Raw genomic sequence first — 17212 nt, forward strand, 5'->3', positions numbered from 1 at the left:
ACACACAGGTCGGGTCTCATGCCCTGTGGCTCCCAGCCTGGGCCTATTGGTGTTACTTTGGAGGCTGGGTGGCTCTGTAAACACAGGGCAGGGCCTCCTGGCAGAGGGCTGTCAGAGCGCACAAGTTCAGGAGGGGGGCGTGTGTCCCAGGAGGGAGGAGGCCCATGTCTCCCGTGGGTTTCCCAGCAGCTGGCTGCAGCTGGCTCCCACGACCCATCTCCTCTGACTCCTGCACATCCGTCACCGCCACCGCTCCCCCAACCCAGTACAGAGCCCAGATTGTCACATCCTCATTCCAGCCTCCCAGGCAGCCCAGTTCAGACACCAGAGCAGAGGCAACACAGCTCCTGCACGTGCTTCCCAGTCTGTCCCCAAACCCCTGGGGTGAAACAGCCAGACCCCCGGGGGCACCGGGGTGGCACAGTCGGTTAAGCGTCCGACTCTTGACCTCGGCTCGGGTCATGATCTTGCAGTTTGTGAGTTCAATCCCTGCATCAGGCTCTGTGCCAGCAAAGGGCCTGCTTGGGATTCTGTCTCTCCTTCTCTCTGCCTCTCCCCTGCTTGTGCTCTCTCTCAAGATAAATAAACTTAAAAAAAAAAAAAACCAAAACCAAAACCAAACTCAGACCCCAACTGCAAACAACTCCCAAGCTTTATTACAAACAGGCTGGGGCTCCCCAGCAAAGGCACGCAGCGCACTACCCAGAATGGCATCCGGGGCCGAAGCACCATGGTCCTCAGAGGCCCCGCGCGGCCGGGCACAGCGTCCGGTTGAGGCAGCCCTGGCAGCGTGGGTGGACGGGCAGACAAGTCTGCTGGCCGAAGCCCACCAACAGTCCGTTGATCTCGCCCCACAGCTCCCTGTGAAGGTGGAGGGGGGCGTCAGCAAGGGCGGCTGACTGAGGGGAGCCCTGCCCGCCCCTACCCTGCCGCACCGGGGCAGCCACTCCTCCAGGGCAGCACGAGTCTTCTCCGGGGAATTGGTCGCCGTCTTGGTCCACCCGAGTCTGTTGGCAATTCTGTGCACATGCGCGTCCACCGCTGCTTGCAGACAGGACCTGCTTAGCACAGGGCACGCCTGCCGGCCCCGACGGCCCCAGTCCCTGCCCAGAGCCCCAGGCCCACCTCGGCCCTGGGCTTCCATGCAGGGCCCAGAACTGCACAGAGGGCGGGTTTGAGCCACAGGGCTTGGGCCCTCCATCTGGGGTGCAGCAGTGCCTCCTGGTCTAGGCACCGGCTGTGGGCGCCAGGCCGGGTGGTCACAGCTGGGTCCAGAGGGTTGGCTCGAGGTCCCGAGCCACAGAGCTTGCACCTGCCACTGCACGGTCGGGACAGAGGGAGTGTGGCCAGGCCACCTGCAGCTGTCATCTACTTGGGCCACAGCCCCTGCTCCACCCCAGGGCTTGGCTTGGTCCACCGCAGGGCTTGGCCTGGGCACCTGCTCACGGGGGCTTCCTCCTTCCTGCCAGCGGCAGTCCCCGCCTTGTCTCTACTTCGCAAAAGAGAAAGTGAGTCCCACATCTGTTCCCTTCCCCCCCGGCTACCGATAGTCTGGAAAAAGGCTCAGGCCCTCCCCAGACCCTGACGGAGGGCACCCTGGGAGCATAGGGAGAGCACACAGGCATAGGGGTCGCACCGGTGGGTTACCAACCCTCAGTTTCCTCCTCTGTAACATAGAGGTGACCACATCGCCTGTCACCCAGAGGCCTACCCTTCCCAGTTTCTCCTTACAGGTGGCCATGCCCGCAGACAACCAGAAAAGGTGACATCTGACACTTCTTCCTGGTGTGTCTGCTGCTCCCAAAGTCGGGTCGCCTGGGCTGTGGGCCCTTCCCCCAGGAGCCTTGCGGGACCCCTCCTGGGACTCAGGCAGCTGAGGACAGCCACTGTCAAGATAAGCTCAAGTATCTGTTGAGAGGCTGGCGGCTGCAGAGGCCTGTGGGGGTAGTGGGGAGCGGGGAGGCTCTGACCTAGCCCCCTGCCTGGCCCAGTGCCAGTCTCTGGGGCTGCCGGGGCTCCAGCCTTAACTTCACAGTCAGGGCCCTCAGCCCTGTGCGGCCCTTCCATCTGGGCGCAGTGCTCAGAAGGGTCCCCACCCCAGGGACCAGGCTTTAGTAGCCGGGGAAGCGCTGGGGAAGTTCCCACCTCCTCCCCAGCTCCTGCAGGAGCTCCAGAGGAGCCTGGGGTGGGGGCACACAGAGCAATCAAGGTCAAGCCCTGGTTTCTGGGCTGGCCAGGCTACCGCTGCCCGGCCTCAGAAGCCCCAACACTCTGGGCAAAGATCTGAAACATTAGCAACACCCTCACTGGGGTCTGTCTTCATTCGGAGGGCCACCGATGTCAGGAAATGGATTCCAGGAGGGGCTCCCCCCCAGCTCCTCCTCCCTGTATCCCCAGCCCTTTCTCCTTCCCCAGGCTCCCCCTGCCTTTACCGTGCCTCCCCTGCCTATGCCCGTTCTCGAGCCTCCTACCGGTCTTTCTCCCATCTGACGGCTTTGTGGATGCTGTTCCTTCTGCCTGGCCAGCCCCGCCTCACTCCTCAGCTCTTGACTGAGTTATCACCGCCTCAGGAAGTCTGCTCAGCTGCCCCAGACTGGGCCAGCTCCGACAATGCCATGCACAGACCTTGAGTCCATCCCCAGGGCCTCTCAGAGCCCAGCACACAGTAGGTGCTCAGCACATAGGATCTCCTCCCACGAGTACCCATCTACAGGCGAGGCAGGCCCAGCTCAGTGCTGGAAACATCTTTCTGACCCCTTGGGCTAAGCTGGGGGTGAGGAGACGTGAGCTGGGGTTGCAGATCACAGGACGTGGGGAGCCCCGACGGCAGCTAACCCTGCCCCACCCTCCTTGTGGGTGTATGCCACTCACCGATGCCTGACACGGTGCCCCAGGCCACCGCCATGGCCAAGTGTGCCATCTTGGGTCCAACGCCTGGCAGTGCCACGAGCTCTGCCACAGAATCTGGGATGTCCCCGCCATAGTGCTGCTGCAGGATGGCACTGGTCTGCTTGATGTACTTTACCTTGCTCTGAAAGGTGGAAGGGGCGGTCAGCCCCGGAAGTGGACAGTGGAGTCCCGAGGCAGAGCCACAGGTGCCCAGAGCTGCCTGCCACCTGCCCAAGACACCCTCAGAGGCACCTGTCTGCATCATCCTGCCAGGAGGTGAGAATGAGCCGAGGGAATGAGCCTGTCTGCTTCCCACCCGGCTGGGCCAATGACATGTGTGTGGGGTCTAGCCCAGGTCCCCTGCCCCGTCATTCTCCCAGAAACCAAGTAGGCTAAGCGGGCCGGCCATGGCTCAGCAGCACCTGGGCCTTCAGGAAGGAAGGCTGGAGCCTGGGGCTCCCCCTCCAGCCGCCAGGCCAGCTGGGTGGTTCCCATTCTGTGCCTGCGTGGAGAGGGCTATTTAAAAACCATCTGACAAAACTGCGGCCCACGCCAGTGCCAAGGGGAAGCGGCCCCACCCGCCTGGCTGCCTTCAACAGATCCGCCCACTCGCCACCCAGTGCTCCATGGCCTGCTGGGGCTCCAGAGAGGAGGGTGACGCACTCCAGGGAGGCTTGGAGTAAACAAAGGGAGAGGTGGGTAGCCTCAGGGAGGAAAGGAAGCGCCAGTCAGCTGGGTGGGGAGGTGGAGGAAGGAAGGGGTGGGCTGCAAACAGGAAAGGCCAAGGAGGGAGGCCCCACAGCCCTGGGTCCATGTGCTGGTCAGTGGGGCAGGGGCTCCAGCGGGAACTCACATCCAGGTCCCCGTGGCCTGAGATGCCCCACCTGGCCTCCTGCACCCCCACGGTCTCCCCTCAGCTTCCTGACATCTTTCCCAGGCCGGTGGCACCCCAGCCTCCAGGCCGGTGGGCTCACCCTCCAGAAGCCGACGGGGTAGATGAGCGTGCCCAGCGTGCTGTCATCCGTCTGCAGGATGCTGTCCACTGTCAGGCCCCGAGCCCGCAGCCGCTGCATGGCACCCGCTGTCACCTGGTCTTTGGTTTGGCTGGAGAGCATCAGCGACAGCAGCACCTGGTACCTCCGCACCTGCTTGCACAGTGACAGGGACCAGGGGAGTGGCAGGTCCCGGGCGCTCACTGTGGGCCGGGCCCCAGCCAAACCCTGTACCACCTCCACCTGTGACCCTGGGCAACCCGTAGGGTGTCCACCTTCCACCCACCCTGGCCAACCGAGTGCATGTGGGGTCCGGCCTGGCGTTGTTCTGTTTTCTCACATGTGACATGGGGACAACCACGGTATCTACCTCACAGGATCACTGGAAGGTTTAAGCGAACGATCGCAGCGCTTAGAATCCCACTTGGCACGTGGGTGCTCGACAGCCAACGGCTGCACGTGTGCCTGTGACTGCTTCGTGAGTAACACCATCCGTGTCACACGTGAGCAGATGAAGCCCAAACAACTACGTGCACCCAGGTCCCTGGCAGCAGGGCTGGGATTAGAAGCGAGTTCGTCTAAGGATCAGGCTCCAGGCCATGAAGTGGAAGGAACTCTCAGCAAACACTACCGAGCTGGCCTGCTGTGCCTGGGCCTCTGCTGGCAGGAGACGGAGCAGGAAGCCCGGGGCACAGGTAGTCCTGGCCTGCTGAGCGGCCACCATGAAGCAGGTGATGCCGGCGGGCGCTCCAGGTCCTGCAGGTGAGGGCGTCAGCCGCGAGCTGCCACGTGTCAGGCTGTGCCCCGCCCGAGGCCTGAGAGGAAGCAGGCGTCTTGTCCAGAAGGGCGTCCCCAGGCGGCTGGGGCCCCGGCCTACCTTTGGGGGTGCGTCGGAGTCGTAGCAGTGCTCAACCCCCAGCCAGTCCACAGGTGCGTCCTTCCCGCTCCTCATGGCGCGGATGTTCACCAGCTGCTGCCGCCAGTCCCGGGGCTCCCAGCTTGGTGCCCTGGGGGGTTTGGTGTCTTCTTCCTCGCGATCGTAGGCCACATTCAGTTTTTGTGTCTTCCGCCGATGCCTCGAAGGGCTGGGGCTCTTCCTTCCTTCTGCAAATAGTGCCATTCCGAGTCTTCAGCAGGGGCCACAGGTGAGGGTGGGGTGTGGGTGGTGCCCTACCTGCTACTCACCCAGCATCATTCACTCCACAACCATCTACTGCAGCGGGGGTGCTCTGGCCTCTGCAGGCCACACTTGGACGACTCAGCCCTCCTTAGGCCACTGCCTTCCTGGCCAAGTCTGCGTTAGCACAGGAGGACTCTACCAACAGCCTCTGCCATGGTGCCCCCCCCCCCCCCCCCAATCTAGTTTCCACACTGCGCCAGAGAGAAATTTCTGGCCCAAAAACAGACTGCATCACTTCTGCTTAAGTCTCCTCATTGCTTTTTCCTTGTACTCGCGGCGAACTCCAAACTCCACCCCAACATCACAGCTCCTGCCTAGCGGCCATTGTCACAGACTTCTTGCCCCGGTGCTTCCGCCATGCCTGTATCACAGTGGAGCTCCCTGTCTGGACTACCCCTAAGTTCACTGGGTGCCTATGAGAACCCCCCTCTGGCCGCCCCGCAGGGCACGTTGCAGGGACCTGTGGGTCTTGCTCACCCGACAGTTCCTAGGTCCTTAATGCCTACGAGGATAAACCTAGCGAAGACCACGCCCCCCGGGAGGCACCCGCTAACCAGCCGGGAAAGAGGACTTCCGGCTGCACGTGCCCGCGGCACCTGGTCTCTCTGAGAGGGAAGCAGCTATGAGGATAAGGCTGGTCGGCCCACAGCTAGCTTGGCACAAGTGGAATATCTCGGGGCAGGCTTCCAGTTCAGGACGATGAAGGGGGAGGTGGGAGCGCCCGGACCCCGTCCCTGGGGGCCCCTGTCCCTGTGTCCTAGGAACAGGGCGCAGGGTGGGAGCCAGGGCCGCACGTGGGAGCGACCCCGAATCCCAGCCCCCAGTCCCCAGCCCCTTGCAGGCCCCTTCCCCCGTTTCTCTCCCCAGGCTCCGATCCGGGCGCGGCACTACCTGCAGCCGCCTCTCCCTTCCAGAGCGGCGCGGCCTTCTCCCCACCCCCCCCGCGGCCCGGCCCCCGGGCCCCGGCTGCGGCTCCGGGTCACCATCCTCACGCCCGTCGCGTTCATGCTTGAGTCCTGCGGACTACACTTCCCGGCGGCCCCCGCGACCACGTTACGTGACGCTCGCCCCGCATTTCCGCCAGAGAGCGGCCCGGAACTACGACTCCCAGCAAGCTCGGCGGCCGCCCTCGGCCCCCGCCCGCCGCCGGAAGTGCGGGTCGAGCTTCCGGCGGCGGCCCGTTTTGGGGCGGGGGGCGGTTGCCGGGGGTGCGCTCCCTTCTCCGCGCCGGGGCGGCCTGACGCGCGGCGGGCGCGGCGCGGGGTGAGTGGCTCGCGGCGTCCCGACCGCAGGCGCCGTCCTGGCCCGCGGTGTGGCCCGACCCCGATGGGGCAGGGGGAGGCAGCCGCGCCGGGGGGCCCTGCTCGGCGCTGAGGCGGCGGGGGCGGACCCCGCGGTGTCCCGGGTGCCGGGCTTCGGCAGAGCCCACCGCAGCCGGAGCCTGGAGCCGCGAGCGCTCCTTGGTGTTAAAACAGAGCGGGTGCGAGGGGCTCCCTGCTTCCGGCGCCACCCCCCGACAGGCCGCCCCCACGTGGGGAAGAGAGAGGGGGCGAACGTCGGGGACTCCACCCTGTGCCCCCAGTCGGGCGGCGCGGCAGCCGGCCTGCTGTTGGCCAGGCCTGGGGGTCCTGGGGTCCCGGAGGTCTGCAGCGGGGCAGGTGCAGGGGAGCTGCTCCTGAGATCTCTGCTCGTTTCCTCGGCGCAGAGGCGGCCTCTGGTGCGTCCCTGCCCACCATGTCCAAGCCGACAAGCAAGGATTCAGGCTTGAAGGAGAAGTTCAGGATTCTGTTTGGACTGGGAACCCCGCGGCCAAACCCCAGGTCTGCAGAGGGCAAGCAGACGGAATTTATCATCACGGCGGAAATCCTGAGAGTGAGTGAGCTGCCTGCGTCCGTCCTGCCAGCCTGTCGGGAGATGCGGGGAAGGCTGGGTTTGGTCCCTCACCAGCTTCTGCCGGAGATGGGCTGCTGGCGACCGGCTGCTCAGGGCTGCTGTCCCCAGTAGTGCAGAGGCATATATGTCTTTCCTTCGGAGATTGAGGGAGTCAGGGTCCCGGGGACTTGGTCCAGCACACTAGAGGTAGTATTCAGGCGTTAGTGCAGGAAAACCTATCCTACGGACATGGCCTAAATGCCATGGCCGGCTTCCCCTTGGGATCAGGAGGGTAGCCAGGTGTTAACTGGTAATTTGTGAGTGGGTCTTTGTTTTCCCGTGTGTGTGGTGTGAATCCTTCCACCACACGCCTGGCACCGTGTTTTATAAATGTCGGATTTTTGCCCTTGTGAAGTTTCCCATTCAGAAACAGCCAAAACGTTCATCGGCTGGTGAACCCGTAAACAAAACGTAAAGGGAATGAGGCATTGACCCCTGCCATAACGTGAGTGAACACTGAAAACGTGCCGAGTGAGAGAAGCCCGGCACAGAGGCCCCCACGTAGCGTGTGATTCCATGTCTGTGAAGTGGGCAGAACAGGTAAATCCACAGAGACAGAAAGTTTGTCGGGGCCCCGGGGGACGCGCCATGACTGCTCCCAGGTTTGAGGTGATGAGAATGTTCTGGAATTAGTGGAGGTGGTTGCGGGCAGCGTGAATGTACTAAAAACTGAATCGTACAGTTTTAAATTCCTCAAACGGCTGATTTTGTTATGTAAATTTCATCTCAACGCAAAGAAATGCAGCCTTGAAAAAGACGAGTGGTCTGTGATTGGCGGTTGTGGAGACCTGTTGCCTGAGCACCGGCCCCTTGGCCCCTTTGCCTTCTTTCGTGTCTCTCCAGGAGCTGAGCGTTGAATGTGGCCTCAACAATCGCATCCGGGTGATAGGGCAGATCTGTGAAGTTGCAAAAACGAAGAAGTTTGAAGAGGTAAGGTCGGCCTCAGTTGGCTGCTGAATGGCGGGGAGCTGTTGGGAGGGCTTGTTCGGCTCTTTCTGGGAACGGGGTTGGCCGCTAACTGCTAAGCTTAACCTGCATCTTAGTGATGGGGAATCTTCTGGAAACGCGTGGAGTCTAACTCTTAGGGGTCAGTCACACGTGGAGGGACTGAGACGTTTCCAGCAGCTCCAAGAAAGGGTTTACGGCGACTGAAAACACGTGCTTGGGGCAGGGAAGTAAAGGAACGTCAGCAAAGAGCGTGAGTCAAGGCTTAGCAGTCCTGGTGTGTTCTGGGGAGAGGTGTCTGCTTGTTTCGGGCAGATGTTTGCGGGCTCTCTCCGGGCATCCCGAGGACAGAGTGGGCAGCTGTCAGGAGAGCACGTCAAGAGCTCTGCTGCAGCCTTGTCCCGAGTTTGCATGAGCGACTTGGGGGGAGACTTGGACTTAGCAGATTGGCATTTGCTAAGGGGGAGGGGAGAGCGACCAAGATGTCCACGGCAGGTCGTCTAAAACTTGCGGGCTACTCGTCAGCCGGAATAAATGTGACAGTAGGCATCTGTGTTGGGAAATTGTGGGTGTGGGCAGGCAGTGGCCCGGCTGCAATCGCCTGAGTAGACAGATAAGCCCGAGAGGCTGGCAGAGTCCACAGGCTCGGTGTCTGCCTGTTGTTGTGGCTTAGGTTGCATCACTAGGAGTGTTGAGCATGGGACAAAGGAGGAGAAAGTTCCAGAGTATGCTGAAGTAGTCAGGATGTCGATGAGACAACATCTAAGAGACGTTTTAGTCCCCTCCTAAGAGAAGTGAGCCCAGGAAAGGGTGAGTGGTCAGGAAACCCTGGTCGAAGGGTTAATGTGGAGAAGAGAAGGTGACGTGTGAGAGACTGACCCTGGGTAGCTGTGGGGAATAGGATCCCTCTCCGTGCGCTGAGTGGGGCTTAGTGAGAGGAGGCAGATTCCAGAAGCCCACACGGAGGTCTTGGCCATGGTGTGGTTCAGGGCGGCCCTCAGCTGGTGTGTGTACACAGGGAAGCCAGGGAAGCGGGGTTTCTGCCTCAGGCTGCAGACTTGGGACCGCCTGGTTCTGAGACTCCTTCGGCAAGCTCGAAAGGGGGTTCCTGGCTGATCTCTGGGGCAACCGGGACGACTCCCCTAGCCTGCTGCTCTCCTCCCTCCCCACAGGCTGTGGCCGGGACCTGTGGGGTTAAGTAGCTTGGAGCTACACCTGTGTCAGGTTCAGGGTCATGGGGGCTGTGCCCGGTACACGAGGCATGGGCTTGAGAGGAGTGGGTTCTACGTCCAAAGGACTGTTCCGCTCTGTGCTTTGCTCATGGTACTGTCCCTTGAGTTGAGGGGCCAGCACACCCTAATTGCTGTCCCCTCCCTGCTGGTGGCAGCATGCAGTGGAAGCGCTCTGGAAGGCCGTCGAGGACATGCTGCAGCCAGAGCGGCCACCGGAGGCCCGGCATGCGGTGCTGGCTCTGCTGAAGGCCATCGTGCAGGGGCAGGTAACGGCGGGTGTGTGCGCCGGCGGAGCTGGGACGGGTGGGGGGGGGGGGGTGTCGTGGGGCGGCCCGCTGACGGCCCCTGCTGTGCCGTGCGTGGACTCTCACCTTTGATGAGGGTGCGGGCGGGAGGGGGGGGTCTGCTTCCCAGGGGCTCCGCAGCAGGACCGCCTGAGTGCGCATCCCCCCTGGCTCTCCTGCAAATGGGGGTGCTCGTTCCTTCCTTCTCAGGAGCGTTTTGGGGTATAAGTGAGGCGTTTCGTGTAAGTTGTCAGGGGCGTGCCTGCCACGAGGGAACGGTAGTTATGTGCTCTGGCTGCCCCCATCCCCCTGCCCCGGCCCGGCTGCCGTCAGCCTTCCCTAGAACTGCGGGCGGCCTCACCATTCCTGTCTGGAAGGCACCCTTCCCTCTTGGAGTTTTCCTCTGGTCCTCCAGCTGCTTGCAGAGGCCTGTCGCCTCCCAGTGCGGTTACACTGTATTTGTCATCGTGGGGGCGCAGACGTGTCTCTTCCCAGCCACGAGCCCCATGAGGGCCAGAACTGTATTGTCCCCTGCTGTGTGCCACCACCGTGCCCGGAGCTCGCACACAGTAGGTGCTCTATACGCACACCTATCTGGAGCTGCTCCGATGTGCCCAGTGTGCCCCCTACAGTCCTTTCTGTGGGAAGGAGAAAGGGTCCCAGGGTCAGGAGTCCTGGAGCCCAGTGTACTTCCTGCACGGCCCATAGCTGCTCGGGAACCCCAGCTGGGGGGTCCTGGCAGGACTGCTGACCTTGTGGTTTTACCTTCAGGGGGACCGCTTGGGCGTTCTCAGGGCCCTCTTCTTTAAGGTCATCAAGGATTACCCCTCTAATGAAGATCTCCACGAAAGACTGGAAGTTTTCAAGGCCCTCACAGACAATGGGAGACACATCACATATTTGGAAGAAGAACTGGGTGGGTGCCGTGTCGGGTGTGAGGTTTCTCTGGCATTGGGGATCAAATTTGATCCGGGTTGCCGCAAGGCTGCTGAGGCCGAGAGCGAGTGCTGCAGTTTACAGGGATGGCCTGCAGAGGGCGCGGTACTGCGAGGTTCCGCTCACCTGTGTGCAACCTAGATCAGCTGCCCATCTCCCGGGGAGCCTGTTAGAGATGCACAGTCCTGGGCTTCACACCAGCCCCGCTGGCTCAGAATCCCTGGAGAGTGAGGCCTTTTAGCGGGGCGGCAGGTGGTCTGAGTGTTTTGTAGGGAGAGTGTGCTGCTGACCCAGCATCAGTCTGTTTTATTAGAATGCCCTAATTTCTGGGGTTTCTGGGGCGCTGGGGCCATCTCGCCATGTCTTCTTCCTGGTCCTCTGCTCCGGGCCTGACCTCCTAGCCCTCTCCTTGGCTGGCCTTCCTCTCTTGTCCTGATGTGGTGACGTTTCTCTGGGACTTGAGGTTTTTTATCACTGCTGTGGAGAGAGGAGGAAGGACAAATCAGTCTGACTCGGGGCCAGAGATGGGCCTCAGCTGTCAGTTGGTCCCCAGGACAGGTGCTGACTTGAAGCCTGTCCTCAGGTTTTCTGAGGTTATTTGGCCAGTAGTCAAGAGTGGCTTTTTGTCTCTGTTGAGAGGCACTCGGTGAGGGGTCGGGGGCCAGGAATTGGCCTCCTGGATGCGTGCTTGGTGATGCTCACAAGCCCCGCATCCTGGGCTCTGAGCATCAAATGCACAAACTCTGCTACTGCCTCTTAGCCTAGATGCCCTCAGTGCATCGTGGGGGCTGGTAAATTCCCGGGTCCGTGACATGCTGACCTGTTGGGCTCCAGCGAGCCTCTGTCGGCTCCGTGCACGGCGTCTTGTCGCACGGGGGCCAGGGCTGCGGTTGGCTGCAGTGAGAGGGACTGGGGTGTCTTCCCGGGGAGGAGGGGAGTGGGCAGTATATTGTCCTCCCCTTCCCCCCAGCTGGGTTTGTGCTGCAGTGGATGGACATCGGCCTGTCCTCAGAGTTCCTTCTGGTGCTTGTGAACTTGGTCAAATTCAACAGCTGTTACCTGGATGAATACATCGCATCAATGGTCCAGTAAGAACAGCTCCGATAACGTTCCTCCGACCGCAGTCCTGCCGCCTCGGGCTTTTATTTTACTCTGTGTTGGGAATAAAGCTGTTGAAGTCAGCAAACGAGGGGAGAGGTTGGAGGAGCCACAGCCACCTTCTACCTCAGTTGATAAAACGATAGCATTTTCTCTTTTACAGATGAGTAACGTTGCCCGATGTTTCTTGACGATAAATTTTGGTATCGTTTCTTTCGAAACGCTCTATGAAATTCGTGAGGGCATGGGTGGGGTCTTGTTGGTCTGTGTGCCCAGCCCTGAGCATTGGCTGGCACAGAGCGGGCACCTGTCAGTGGGTGAGCGGAGCCCTAAGGGGGATGAGTCCTTCCTACAAGGGGGACTTGTAGAGTCACCAGAAAGTGAGACAGAGCCACGCAGCTTCTGGGAAACGTCCCTCCACTGACTTGGCATTTCTTCCAACAGCATGATCTGCCTGCTGTGTGTCCAGACTGTGTCCTCCGTGGACATAGAGGTCAGTAGCTGGTCCTCCCAGGGACGGTTCCTCTCCCTCTCCTTCCGGGCAGGCCAGCTGGCATAGTGCTTGACAGCATAAGCTCTGGGGTCAATGCCTGCACTGCCCCTCGCTGGTCGTGTGGCCCTGGGTTGGCTATAGTAGGAAGCACGATTGGTTGGATGATCTCCGCCGTGGGGGTCATGGTTGAGGGTGGGATGACCCACAGTGACGGGTGACACTCGTCACTCTTGTTCTAAGAAGGCCGCTTTGGCAGTGGGGAGGTGTGATAGTTACTGACTAGACGAAGGCGGGAAGGAGGCTGAGGGTGTCCCCCCTGCAGGTGAGCGGTGGGGCAGGGCCGACGTGACCCCTCTCTCCACCCCGTCAGGTCTCTCTGCAGGTGCTGGACGCCGTCGTCTGCTACAACTGTCTGCCGGCTGAGAGCCTGCCCCTGTTCATTGTCACTCTCTGTCGTACCGTCAACGTCAAGGAGCTCTGTGAGCCTTGCTGGAAGGTGGGGGTCTTAGCTGTTGTTCTGGACAGTTCTTTCCTGGATGGATAGGACAAGGCCCGTCTCTTCGGTGAATGGCCATCTGAGTCTCAGGTGGCCAGACCGTGCCCTGGGGAGGGGAATCCAGTAGCATTTTCCCAGGCGGTTGAGCTGAGGTCAGGGTTTTGGGGGCATTTTGGAAGCTGCTGCCTCTGGGAGGCGATGGTGGAGGGCCAGCCGGACCTGGAGGGCTCCAGAACAGTGGCTGCGTGAGGCTGGCCCACGGGGCCCGGGGCTCCTATCTGCCAGTCTCTAACGATGGTGTGCTGTGTTTCCCAGCTGATGCGTAATCTTCTGGGCACCCACCTGGGTCACAGTGCCATCTACAACATGTGCCGCATCATGGAGGACAGGCGAGTGTGGGCAGGGCCCTGGGGGGACCGGTGAGGGCGAGGCGGCTTGGTCCGCGGCCACAGAGCCGCCTTGGGCAGGCTGGCTGTGCTGGGTCCTGCCTAGCAGAGGCTCACAGGGAGCTTCCCTGTCCCTCTGGTGCCTGCTCCAGAAGCTTGCACTAAAGCCAGAGCTTATGTCTCCCGTGCCTGGTCCCTGTCCTCTCTTCTGCTGGAAAGTCAGAGCATCCAGAACTGAACCCGTATCTACCACCCCCACTTCGGGCCTCCTCCGGGGAGGCTGCCTCACTGCTGATCCTGGTACAAGGCCCTTGCCCTCACCTCCCACAGTCAGACTGTCACAGGTCTCTCCCCATCTAGGGCCTCCGCCCCTCTGCCCCCCACTCTCCCCACTGGCCTCCTGTACCCTCTCGTGACCTCTTGGAGTCCCTTCCTCCGCACAGCAACTCCATGCCCTTTTCCCAGCACCATGGGACTGTGGCACCATTTGCTCGGAGCCAGGGTGGCTCCCACTGCTCTGGGGATAAGAACGAAACCCCCCGTCAAGGGTAGGGCCTGGGTGGCCCGCCTTGCCTCAGCCCGTGGGCCTCTCGCCTGTCCTTGATCTTCTCCCAGCCGCCCGAGGCCTCTGCACATGCCGCCGCCTCTTGCTGGCGTGACCTCGGCCGAGCTTCTGCATGTGTTTTGATGTAGCATGGTCCTTGGTTTCCCGACCGCCTGAGCCAGTTTTCTTTTTTTTTTTTTTTTTAATTTTTTTCAACATTTATTCATTTTTGAGAGACAGAGACAGAGTGAGTGGAGGAGTAGTAGATAGACACAGAATCTGAAGCAGGCTCCAGCACTGAGCTGTCAGCACAGAGCCCGATGCGGGGCTCAAACTCATGGACTGCGAGATCATGACCTGAGCTGATGTCGGATGCTTAACCGGCTGAGCCACCCAGGCGCCCCTGAGCCGGTTTTGTTCTATCCCGTGGCTTCCTCTCTTAGCTGTCATTTGAGCTAGAAACTTGGCATTTCCTTCTGTGGTTCTCTGGTTCGCACGTGTGCCTCTTACGCTTCGGCAGCCGGAGGCTGGGGACTTTTCTCTCACCTTCGTGCCCTGGTGTCTGGCAAGTGTGGGGCGAATGCGTCGCTTAGGACGTTGAATCTGGTTGTTGCTACTGGCCTGTGTTCCCTGCCCGCCACCTCTTTGCCAGCTTTGCTTCTGGCCCGTGAGAGCAGGGGCCTCGGGGAGGCCGCCTGGGCTCCGCTGACCTCTGCTCTCTCTGCGGAACGCTTTCAGAGCCTACATGGAAGACGCCCCGCTGCTGAGAGGGGCCGTGTTCTTTGTGGGCATGGCTCTCTGGGGGGCGCACCGACTCTACTCGCTCAAGAACTCCCCGACATCCGTGCTGCCGTCGTTTTACGAGGTACGGTGGTCTCTGTGCGCAGGGAGCAGGGTCGGGGACTCCACAGTCACAGGCCGGGCACAGGCCCATTCGAGGTGGGTCCTACTGCAGGGGCTGAGGTGCCGTTTGCAGCTTGGGGACGAGATTTAGGATCATTGGAAGGTTTTATCTTCAAGCAAACGTCGTATCTTACGAGCTTTATCTTCTGTAAATTAGCATCAGAACCGAGTAAGATTCCCCCTGGTTGGTGGTTTTATCTCGTCAGGCGCTAATCTCACTCTTGCTGTAGCACAAGGCCAGCGAAGTAGCTCGCTGCCAAGGTGCTGACAGTGTTCAGAGCACTTGCCATGCACGTTGTCACACAGCCGTCACGGCCCCTGGTGAGCTGGGACCGTCACACCATCCTCTTAGCCGCCGTGTCGTGTCCAGGCTCACGCTCCATCTCCCGAGCTGCTCTTCCCGCCATGCCTCTGCCTCCCGCGGCGTGGAAGGTGCGGTCCCTGCACAGTGCCTGTCCCAGGGTGGCTTTCACATTCTGCTAGGCTGGTGAGCCAGTGGCCCAGAATTTGTAGTTAATGGTCTGGCTGAGTCCAGCCCTTTGGAGCCCGTGTAGAAAATGCTTGCAGGCTCCTAAGATCCTCTTTCTGTGGTCGTGACAGAAGTGTGGGGACCGAGTCCCCCTAAAGCCTCTTAAGCTAGGTTTGGAGGGCCGTGTGAAGGGGGGCTCCCTATGCATGAGCAGGCAGAGGCTGACCGCCAGGTCTCTCGTTCCAGGCCATGACCTGTCCGAACGAGGTGGTGTCCTATGAAATCGTCCTGTCTATCACCAGACTCATCAAGAAGTACCGGAGGGAGCTCCAGGCTGTGACGTGGGATATCCTGCTGAACATCATCGAACGTCTGCTGCGGCAGCTCCAGGTGAGGCGGCGGGATGGCCGGCGGCCCAGGGCGGACCGCGACCGGGCGCTGGCCGGCCACAGGGCCCTTCCCAGCTGGCTGTGGATCCTCGGGTGCGGCAGGCTCACCTCACCGGGGGACGGCCCCCTGTGCGTTTTGCTCCCCTCCCCCCAAGTCTGCTGAGGCCACGCTGATGGTTCTCAGTGGTGTCATCTGGCCGCCCACTGAGGATGGCTGGCTTTGCCAAAGCTGCTCCATGGTTTGGAGCAGGAATATGCGGGCGAGCAAGGGGGCAGGCTGGTGTCGATCCCCTTCATGGCCCGTAAGTGGCTCCCCAGAGCATTCAGCACGCCGCCCGTGACTTTAGCGTAGCTTTGGAGGAAGCGTTGGCCACATCAGGAAAGGGCAATGCTGGCGGCACGGGAGCCGCAGAAGAGACGAGGCTGTGTCTGGTGCGGCCTTAGGGCTGGGTCTCCTGGGGGACTAGGGTGGGTGGTGTGCCGGCGGCCAGGCCGGCGGGCGGAGGACTGGAGCTCGGCAGCGACCGGACTCTCGTCCCTCAGGGCTTGGCTGCTGGGCCAGACCCGTGGAGCGGAAGTCACTTCTGTGTGACTGCACTTTGGTGTTTCAGAGCCTGGACAGCCCGGAGCTCAGAGCCATCGTCCATGACCTGCTGACCACAGTGGAGGAGCTGTGTGACCAGAATGAGTTCCACGGCTCGCACGAGAGATACTTCGAGCTCGTTGAGAGATGTGCAGACCAGAGGCCGGTGAGACCTCTTCTCCCTCAACTAGGCGGGACCTTGGCGCTTGGGCAGGAGGCTGGTTTAGGTCAGGCTTCTGGGGGAGAAGTGGGACCCCTCAGCTCTGGGGGCCATGGCCCTGCGGGTCTGAAACCAGTTTCCTTGAGTTTGAGATAAAAGGCTAGCAGGCTCCTGCTTTTCTGGGGTCTGTGCTCCAGCAGGGAAGTTTGCTGGGGCATCAGCAAGCCGAGCGAGCGTGGGTCTGTTAGAGTCGGTGCTAGCCTAACCATCAGCTTCCTCCCACCTGTCTGGAGGAAGGTGCTGGCCAGCTCCAGGGACACCTGCTGCTTGGTGCGTCTGCCCCCGGGCCACAGGCTTTGTGTTGGCACCAGAAACGTACAGCCTGATGCCAAGGCTTTGATGTGGGTTTTTAAATGAATTTTCACTGCTGCCATTAGAGCCTTTGTCGTGTAGACTTCCCACTTTGGGCCTCCAAGTGGCTGGCGTCACTGAGGAGATATGCCCCCCCCCCAGGCCAGCAGCACGGGCCATATGTGTATTTGTGTGTGTGTGTGTGTGTGTGTGTGTGCACGCGCGTGTGTGTGTGTGCCTGCCTGCGTGTAGGAAACCCTCCTCGAGGGCAGAGCGGCTCCTTAATGCCAGGTGTTTCTTATTTTGACAGGAGTCCTCCCTCCTAAACTTAATAACCTACAGGGCTCAGTCCATCCATCCGGCAAAGGACGGCTGGATTCACAACCTGCAGTTACTGATGGAGAGATTCTTCCGGTAGGGAGCCTTTGGAGGCCTGTGTCTGTGCTCTGGGCCCAGTCTGGCACATAGGGAGTCAGGGCTTTCCCTTTTCCCTTTTTTCTTTTTTTCATCTCTTAACGTTTATGAGAGAGAGAGAGAGAGAGAGAGAGACAGAACCCCACGCTGGCTCCATGCTGTCAGTGCAAAGCCCGATACAGGGCTCCAGCTCACAAACCGTGAGGTTGTGACCTGAGCTGAAGTCAAGAGTCTGACGTTTAACTGACTGAACCACCCAGGCGCCCTCCTTTCTCAATCTTGAAAGGACTAGTTCTCTCTGTGCAGGAAAAGGTTTGTTTTCCAGTAGGACAGAGTTCCCCTGAGGCCCCTGCACTTAATTTCTTCCTGTCGAGTGGTTGTGTAAAAAGACCCTCTCTCCAAGGGCTGGGGTCTACCCTGCTGCAGAGGTACGTGGTTCTGGGGGCTGGGGCCCAGGGGCAGCCCTCAGACTCAGGCTGCAGGTGAGCTAGGGCCTGGTGGAGGCTGAGGCTGGCAGCCGTGCCCCCCCCCCCCCC

The 17212-nt window shown here is 60.9% G+C and overlaps 2 protein-coding genes across 2 annotated transcripts in view; one reads left to right on the forward strand and one right to left on the reverse strand.

Moving 5' to 3' along the window:
• Nucleotides 1-634: 634 nt before the first annotated feature.
• NTHL1 (nth like DNA glycosylase 1) lies at nt 635-6083 on the reverse strand. Its single transcript, XM_049637293.1, is given in 7 exon segments — nt 635-861; nt 936-1041; nt 2872-3031; nt 3864-4034; nt 4759-4985; nt 5953-6001; nt 6003-6083. Coding segments are annotated over 7 exon segments (903 nt in total). The 5' UTR covers nt 6069-6083; the 3' UTR covers nt 635-737.
• Nucleotides 6084-6352: 269 nt separating this feature from the next.
• The window catches only part of TSC2 (TSC complex subunit 2), a 32295-nt gene continuing 21435 nt past the window's right edge, over nt 6353-17212 (forward strand). The window contains exons 1-13 of the mRNA XM_049635385.1: nt 6353-6541; nt 6767-6933; nt 7837-7923; nt 9326-9436; nt 10226-10370; nt 11361-11478; nt 11933-11981; nt 12352-12477; nt 12793-12866; nt 14146-14272; nt 15026-15169; nt 15780-15917; nt 16573-16676. Coding sequence (XP_049491342.1) covers nt 6796-6933; nt 7837-7923; nt 9326-9436; nt 10226-10370; nt 11361-11478; nt 11933-11981; nt 12352-12477; nt 12793-12866; nt 14146-14272; nt 15026-15169; nt 15780-15917; nt 16573-16676 — 1361 coding nt within the window. The 5' untranslated portion in view covers nt 6353-6541; nt 6767-6795. The remainder of the gene's footprint in view (nt 6542-6766; nt 6934-7836; nt 7924-9325; nt 9437-10225; nt 10371-11360; nt 11479-11932; nt 11982-12351; nt 12478-12792; nt 12867-14145; nt 14273-15025; nt 15170-15779; nt 15918-16572; nt 16677-17212) is intronic.

This window comes from Panthera uncia, chromosome E1, assembly GCF_023721935.1.
Source record: "Panthera uncia isolate 11264 chromosome E1, Puncia_PCG_1.0, whole genome shotgun sequence".
NCBI lineage: Eukaryota > Metazoa > Chordata > Mammalia > Carnivora > Felidae > Panthera > Panthera uncia.